The sequence below is a fragment of the Oreochromis niloticus genome, linkage group LG10, assembly GCF_001858045.2.
Source record: "Oreochromis niloticus isolate F11D_XX linkage group LG10, O_niloticus_UMD_NMBU, whole genome shotgun sequence".
NCBI lineage: Eukaryota > Metazoa > Chordata > Actinopteri > Cichliformes > Cichlidae > Oreochromis > Oreochromis niloticus.
This window is the reverse complement of record NC_031975.2, coordinates 3,671,408-3,679,829: the sequence shown is the minus strand read 5'-3', so window position 1 is coordinate 3,679,829 and position 8,422 is coordinate 3,671,408. Positions and strand designations below refer to the sequence as shown.

Here is an 8,422-nt window from a genome sequence, read left to right as displayed (position 1 = left end):
AGTGTCAATAAGAGGTGAGAGGACAAAGGAGAGGACTACCAAGAGGTCTCAGGATACCCTGAAAGGATAACAGACTTCAGAGTGATGAAAAATATTTGAGAGATTTCCCCTTCACTGTGACAGCATCCTTCAGTGACCTATCTGTCTGGCACCACTGTGACGCACGGCGAATGAGGAGCTCCATTTAAACTTGGAAAAGCAAACTTCAGGAAAAATGGCACATTTGCATCTGAGATGCCTATTGGCTCTGGCCTTAGTGAACGTAGTAAGTTGTCTTCAGTTCATGCTGAAATAACATCATGAAGACGTCTTTACGCCGTGATATCTTATTTTATTTATTTCTCATTACAGGTTTTGTCCTCTGGTGTGTTTGAGCTGAAGATTCATTCCTTCCACACCGCGCAGCGGATCTGTCGAAGACACAGGGACTGTCATATTTTTTTCAGAATTTGCCTGAAACACCCGGAGGATGTCATCTCCGCAGAGCCGCCCTGCACCTTTGGTACCGGACAGACCAACGTCATCAGAGCCGATCACACCTCGATCTCCAGCAGCGCTCCCATCAGGGTGCCTTTCCACTTCAAGTGGCCGGTAAATAAATAATAAAGAATATCAGTTACACAAACGTGCTGCTGAAGTTCATATACCCGTCTAAAATATTCATAGTTTAAGTCCGCTACACATCCCTGATCTCGAACTTGCCACGTACTGATGCGCTTTCCCCCTCCTGTTTTTAGGGAACATTTTCGTTGATCATTGAAGCCTGGAACGCTGAATCTCCGACTGAGTACACAGGTAGGTTGTGTTTTAAAAAAAATAACTGGACCCTGTTTGAAGCCAAACCAACATATCTTGCGAAAGGGTATTTGTTTTACAACTTTCTTTACCCCTGCAGACAACCAGAACAACCTTGTGAGCCGTTTGGCGACCAGAAGGAGACTTGCCATTGGAGAAGACTGGTCCCAGGACGTGCACTTTGGAGAACAGAGCGAGCTGCGCTACTCCTACCACGTCTTCTGTGACGAGTACTACTTTGGAGACGGCTGTGCTGACTACTGCAGGCCGAGGGATGACACGCTGGGCCACTACACCTGCGACGAGGAGGGCAACCGCATCTGCCTGGAGGGCTGGAAAGGAAACTACTGCTCTGAGCGTAAGCGTTCATGATTGATGACTTGAAGTGTCCATGAGCAAGGCACTTGAGTTTAGCATATTCTTTTATGTTGCGGTGGCTTTATCATATGCTGTATAACAAATATGTCTACTTAAGTTAATTCACCAATTTATACAATATTGCATCTTTTAAAACAAACTTACAAAGTTGATAAAATGGAAATTCAAAGTTTCTCACTATAGATTGATCAAAAATGTTAAATAAATGTACAGAAAACAATTAAATCAAATAAAAAATATTCATAAAAATCAATAAAAACGTTAAATAATTGCACAAATATAAGAAATGTAAGGAGGACTGACAAATATATATATATAAACATTTTCTTCAGCTATGTATAAAAAAAATATGGTGAGCAAGATTTATAAAAACATCACACAGATGCTCGATCTTTTCAGAGCACACTTTTACATCAGCAGATATCCTGTAGAGTTTTTTCTATAAGACAGGGTTTGGTATTCCATCTACCTTTTGTTGTGTTACAATGTGACAAAGCGCTGTGACCATTGTTAGACATACACATTTTTCAAGGTGATCAGGCTATGTGTGTGTGTGTGTGCATGTGTGTATTTGTGTGCGTGTAATCGGGAAGAGATAAAAGAAAGCATTTTCTCCGGCAGTGTGCCTACCAGCTGCTTGGCTTAATGCTTAACCAATAGTGAAGTCTGGAACAGGGCTGGGGTCAGACGTGGGGCCCTGTATGTGTTTGTGTGTGAGATGTATGAGAAGGGGTGCCCATTGTAATCACACACCCTCCCCTCCCTCTCCTCCACAGCCATCTGCTCAGCGGAATGCAGTGAGAGGCATGGCTACTGCGAGGCCCCAGGGGGCTGTACGTGCCGCATGGGCTGGCAGGGCCCTTCCTGCAATGAATGCGTACGCTACCCAGGCTGCCTCCATGGGACATGCAGCCAGCCGTGGCAGTGTAACTGTCAGGAGGGTTGGGGGGGCCTCTTCTGCGACCAGGACCTGAACTATTGTACCAACCACAAGCCATGCGCCAATGGTGCAACCTGCACCAACACAGGCCAGGGCAGCTACACCTGCAACTGCCGGCCCGGCTTTGGAGGTACCAACTGCGAACTGGAGACCAACGAGTGTGACAGCAACCCCTGCAAGAACGGAGGCAGCTGCAATGTGAGTCAACAATCAGTTTGAGTCTGCTCATTTTAAAGAAGGGAAGTTTAAGTTTTACAACAGCGGGAGATAGGATAGGCCATGTGCAGCAATATACTGCAAACAACAGAAGAAAACGAATAGATGGATTATAAATTGTGCCAACAAAAAAAAGAGAAAAGAAATAAAAGAAAAGTCAAAGTTGAGCTTGAGGGAGTAGAACTAGATGATTGCCCTCTACTGGTCTACAGAAGATTTGACACAATGCATACAGAATAGTTCTTGACAGCGAAATAGATTGGCTGCTTACGTCCTATTTTCTAGATCTTTGCTCCTTGAGCTAAAGGTTTTCTTTCCTCCCACAGGACCTGGAGAACGACTACTCCTGCACCTGTCCTCAGGGATTCTATGGGAAGAACTGTGAGATCATTGCCATGACTTGTGCAGATGGTCCCTGCTTCAATGGCGGCACCTGTGTGGAAACAATGACCGGAGGCTACACCTGCCGCTGCCCTCCCAGCTACACTGGCTCCAACTGTGAGAAGAAGCTGGACCGCTGCAGCAACAGGCCCTGTCTAAATGGTGAGTGTACAGCGACATCTTGTGGCTGAAGTACACATCAACCAACCTTGGCTCTTCTTCAGTGGTGAAGTGTGACTCTCAGCACTTCTGCATGAATGCACTTGTAGCAAATATAATCCAATTAACACTCCTTCTTTAAATGACTGGCCACCTTCTGATTTAATGGATGCTGAACAGAGTGTTTCTCTCTTCTGCAGGCGGTGAGTGTCTGGATCTCGGCCAGAGCATCTTGTGTCGTTGTCAGGCTGGCTTCACAGGTGCCAACTGCCAGGTCAACATTGACGACTGTGCCTCAAGTCCCTGCCAGAATGCTGGAACCTGCCAAGATGGTGTAAATGACTACACCTGCTCCTGTACTCTGGGATACATTGGCAAGAACTGCAGCGTGCGCTCGGATGCCTGTGGCGCCCATCCCTGTCAGAACGGTGGCACTTGTTTCACCCACTTCACTGGGCCCGTGTGCCAGTGCCCCAAGGGCTTTATGGGTCCCAGTTGTGAGTTCACGCTTCAGCCCAGTTTCAAGCCAGCTTTGCGCCAAACCTCCCAACCCTCATCTACTACCCTCACCCTCTCCTGCGCTCTGGCTATCCTGGTACTGGTCCTGGTTGCAGGGATCCTCTACTTGAGGAGGAGGAGGAGAATGCAGGGAAGGAAGCAGCTAAGAGACACTGCAGTTTATAATGACTTGGAAACAGTCAACAACCTGGGTGGAAACGAAAGAGACGCCTTCCTCGGCCCCAATGGCCTCTTCAAGATCAGCAACAGCACAGCCCGCCTCAGCCTATCCCTCTGCCCAGACGGCAGACCCGGCTACAGGCACAACCCTGTGGAGAACAGCCTCTCCAGAGCGGAGCGTCAGGACTTCATGTGGAGAGATGAGGCAGGGCTGAGATGAAAAGCGACAAAGCACAGATTTGAAAAACAGGGAAAGAAACACATTAGCACTTGTTGCTCCTCTTTCGATATGTACAGTGAGGGAAGGAGTAAATCCATGAGATGGAAACCACTCATGCTCACAAACCAATATAAACATCACTAAAAAAGCAAAATTGTGACAAATGAACTATTCTGATATAGATGATTTATTACTGAGAAGGTATCCGGGGCCAAGCTCTTCCATGTATAAGACCCAAAGAGACAAATAATATGAGCCACTGTTCATAGGACCTACAACACAAAACCAAATACAGGAAGATTCGATATTCAGGCCTCTTTTGGAAAACTGGCCCAGAGATGTTATGCTGGGTTATTCTTTTGAATATGTTCACTTTGTTTCAATTTTTTTTTAAACACTCAAATTTTCTTTTGCTTTTCAATCTTCCTTTTGCCATTATTTCCTTGATGTGCGTACCATCATTTTTTTTTATCCTTTTATTATTAATTATTATTTATTTATTTGAAAACTTGTGTTTATGGTTTCACTTTGTCACAGATGTAGAGATATATTTATATGATGCTAAATGAAGACCGATGCTTGATGCTGTGCATGGATGTTTCGTAGGCTGTGTGAGATATCCCAAAGATATGATGGGCAGGGATATAATGAGAATGTGCTTTTTCACATAACGTCAGCCATCACTGTAATTTACATAAATATATATAATATAGTACTGGTGTTCATGTGCCATTTTGAGTTCATGCCAAAGTTTGTGTTATGTTGCATCTTTTCATTCATATTATTTAAGTTCATTATGTCATGGTTGTGATGTGAAATAAAACTTTGCTTTAAAGCGATCCAAGATTTTAGGATTCTGTTCCACAGCTTTGAACAGTCCTGTTTTACATGGTATCTGTGGTGCATAGAGTGGTTGATCTAGGAGGCAATGACTTCAGAGCTCAAATATATATTTTTAAATAAACTAGTTTAACTATTTACTAATTCTCTCAAAAAAAAGTCAAGATGCAGAAAAATGCATCTTCATTCCATTCACACATTGAAATTTCAAACCAGTGATTATCAGTCCGGTTCTTGTGTACTTTGGTTGACCTCAGACCTTTCTCCCTGTTTCGCTTCCTTAAGCATGGCTTCTTAGCAGCCAGCCTACCACTGAGACCATTCCTGCTGAGGCTTCTATGAACTGAACAGATGCTATTAGGCCTATTTTGCCCTCCAATTTTTCTGCTTCCTCAGATTTTTTTCCAGGAGCACACTGCACACTTTGCTGAGATACAGCAAGTTTTCAGCTCATAGCTCTTTAGGAATGAACTTGTCGATGCTATTTTATACCTGTCAAACTATGTTCTGTTTGGCATTTTTCATAGATTCAACTAAAGAAATCAGAACAAATGAGGTGTTTTTGTAAGAAAGTAACTAAAGGCAGCAATTATGATACAAGTGATTCTGGCTCCTTGGAAGCAAAACGTAAAGAAATAATAGGGTAGCTCAAAACACTGCTGGATTGTTATGTTAAAGAGAGACTGAAAGTACTAACCACGAAAGCTGCAGGACAGACTTTATGTATAAATACTGTGACATAGTTAAAAGACAATATGTAGGACGGTGTTTTTACAGCTATCTAAAAAGCGTGAGGAAACTGTATCACATGTTTGTTTTTTAATTAATATTATAGATTTCTCCATGGTTTTTCTTGATGAAAAATGCATCTTCATTCCATTCTGCATGTTACTGGTGTAAATATATCTGGAATGAGAAAATAACTAAAATCATAATGAGAGGCAGCTTTAAGCCTTCAGGACCCTCTCATGTGGAATCAGCTCCCAGTTTAGATTAAGGAGACAGAAACCTTTTCTAAAACTTGGTTTGATAAAGCTTACAGTTAGCGCCCCTTCCAGTAACTATGCTGACAGACTCAGGCTGCTGGCCAACTTTCCATGATGCACTGAATGCCTCCTCTTCACCCCTCATTTCTCTCCCAACGCATTTATAAATGCCACTAATGCAAAATATTAATTTGCTAATCTCCTAAAATGTATCTATTATTGTACAATCTACTGTGCAATATAAAGCGTCTTGAGGCAACTGTTGTTGTGATTTGGCGCTATATAAATAAAATTGAATTGAATTGAATTGAATTGAATTGAATTGAATTGGTGGAAAATATCTGCTCCTCCCTGTTAAAAGGGAGTTCTTGCTCCTAATTGCTGCCATGTGTTTGTTCGTAGGAGATGATCGCTGGAGTTCTTACTCTAATGTTGTAGGGTCTTTACCAAACAGTATAAACTTCCTTAAGACAGCTGCAAAATAAAACAAAAAATAAATTAATTTCTATCTTCTAATCAGACATTCAGCTATGCTGAAATACAGCAAACAGCTTCATTCAACTACTGCAGTAATCAATATTAGAAATGCTCAGCTGAGTAAAGAGAAATTATAGTCCATCCAGTCTTCAAGAATGTTTAAAGTGTCAGGTGCTGATACAATAATAACCACCAAACGCTGTGATGAAACTTCTCCAGAAAAGGAAGGCCAGTGATTCCCTTTGATACTAAACAAAAGTGGATTGGAGTCACTAGCCTGAGAAATCAACAGTTTACAGCAGCTCAGATCAGAGCTCAGCTCAGTGCAGACTTTGAATAACAGACGTGTCTCAGAATCAGGTGTTTATCAGGCTTTCAAAGAAAACAAACCACTGATGAGGTTCACCAATAAGATGAGAACAAAGAATCATGGACATTTGACCAGAAGAAATTTGAACTTGGTCTGATGAATCTAAATATGAGATGCTTGATTGCAGCTGCCATGTCTTTGTGTGGCTGAGAGAGGCTGACAGATGGTATGTTCCCTAAGGGTTGGGGGGTCCAGCGAAATACACTCCCTCTTTTATGGCTTCTAGACCAAGAATATTGAGTGGCGAATAAGATCAAATCACCACTACAACCACCCAACCTTAACCCATTTGTCAAGCTGTGAAAGGTAATGGAAAGTGAGTATACAAGCTAATTCAGTTGTAAGAAAGAAAGGTTTACTATGTGTTATTGGGAAGATTCCTAAACAAAGTACACTCTTACTGCTTCCACAGAATTTAAAGGGTAAGTAGCAGCTCAGTGCTCCTCAATCAAATCTTCTTCTTCTCATGGCTCATCCCATTAGGAGCCACAACAGCCGTCTCCATTTCATCCTGTTCTTAGCATCTTCTTCTGTCACACCAACCCTCTGCATGTCCTGCTTTTCCTACATCCATGAACCTCCTCGGAGCTCTTTCTGTTTTCTTCCTGCCTGACAGCTCCATGTTCAACTTTGTCCACTTTATCCACTCTCCCTCCTCTGCAGATGTCCAAATCATCTCAGCCTTTCCTCTCTAACTTTGATTCCAAACTGCTCAGCCTGAGCTGTCCCTCTGAGATAGTCATTTCTAATCTTGTCCCTCCTGATGAAACTCTTAACATCTTCATGCCACCACCAGCTTGGCTTCCTGCCTTTTTGTCAGCGCCACCATTTCCAAACCATAAATTGCAGCAGGTTTCACTACTATCTTGTAACCTTCTTTGTAAGTTTCGCTGCTGACCTTCCGTCACAAATCACCCATGTTACTTGTCTCCACCCACTCCACCCCGCCTGCACTTCACCTGTCTTGTATACTGTCTGTTGCTTTGGGTGATCGACCATAGTTCTTTAAACTCATCTAGCTTCATTACCCATTATAATGTCAACCCCTCCTGCACACCTCATCAGCATGCAAGGTGCAGCCAGGGACTGAACCACCATCTCTGCAGCCAGTAGATGACCTCCTCTACTTCCTGAGCCACAGCCACTCTGCTGACAAACTCACGCAGAAAGCTAACCCTTCAAATTGTTATTGCTAAAGATGGTCATACAACCATGGGGTATACATATGGGCTTACATAGATTCCTGTGAAAATGTTCTTTTGCACATGATTGTATACTGTATTGTACTCCAGTATATCTCATACATTATTCATTAATCTATCTCATGTACATGTGAAGTGCACTTAAGTATGATTAAGTCTTCAGTTCTCTTTTGTGTTTGCCTGATTGTAGACGTGAGAGAGTGTTGCATGCTGACAGTTTGGTCTAACATCAGCGACTTTTGCCCCTGTTTTTGGAGGAAACAACCCAATTAAATGTGCACGTGTCACCTGCTCATGTCAATGATAAACTCGATCCATTTAGTCAGATTTTCAAATCCTTACTTGAAACACGTATTCTGCCAAGATTTCATGTTAATGTTCAAACCTTTCTGTACTTTCAAAGCATGTTATATTCCTCCTTTGGGATGGTTTTTAGAAATCACAGACACCTTAACTGTAATATCAAGGGTGACTAAAACAGAAAGGTCGGAAAATATTCCCTTAAGATTAAGCCTGCATAATCAGAGGAGAGAAGTTGCCGTGCTGCTTACTGACATTACAACACCGTGTGTACGTGTGCTGCATGGTGATGAATTTAAAAATGTAATTCACATTTATATGAGACATGGGCGGCCCAGTATTGGTATTGGATCAATACTAGCGTGATGGGATTGATACTTGATCGACAGAAGCTGACTCAAAGTGCTTTAGAGGCAGACACATCTACATTACAACTCTCCAGAAAAGCCAGTGTCAAAAATGCATGAATAGCTGAAAGGT

At 42.5% G+C, this 8,422-nt stretch overlaps 1 protein-coding gene across 1 annotated transcript; it reads left to right on the top strand.

Moving 5' to 3' along the window:
- On the top strand, nt 1-4,600 carry dlb (deltaB). The gene is made up of 7 exons (XM_003449827.4): nt 1-265; nt 352-591; nt 738-795; nt 896-1,153; nt 1,950-2,311; nt 2,656-2,872; nt 3,070-4,600. Exons 1-7 carry the CDS (start codon nt 215-217, stop codon nt 3,765-3,767), a joined length of 1,884 nt encoding a protein of 627 aa, XP_003449875.1. The 5' UTR covers nt 1-214; the 3' UTR covers nt 3,768-4,600.
- Nucleotides 4,601-8,422: the final 3,822 nt, after the last annotated feature.

Bases quoted from the DNA above. Each gene is read 5' to 3' on its own strand.
- dlb (XM_003449827.4), top strand. From the start codon at position 215: ATGGCACATTTGCATCTGAGATGCCTATTGGCTCTGGCCTTAGTGAAC. The intron at 592-737 runs GTAAATAAATAA...TCCTGTTTTTAG, and splicing joins CTTTCCACTTCAAGTGGCCG to GGAACATTTTCGTTGATCAT. The intron at 2,873-3,069 runs GTGAGTGTACAG...TCTCTTCTGCAG, and splicing joins CAACAGGCCCTGTCTAAATG to GCGGTGAGTGTCTGGATCTC.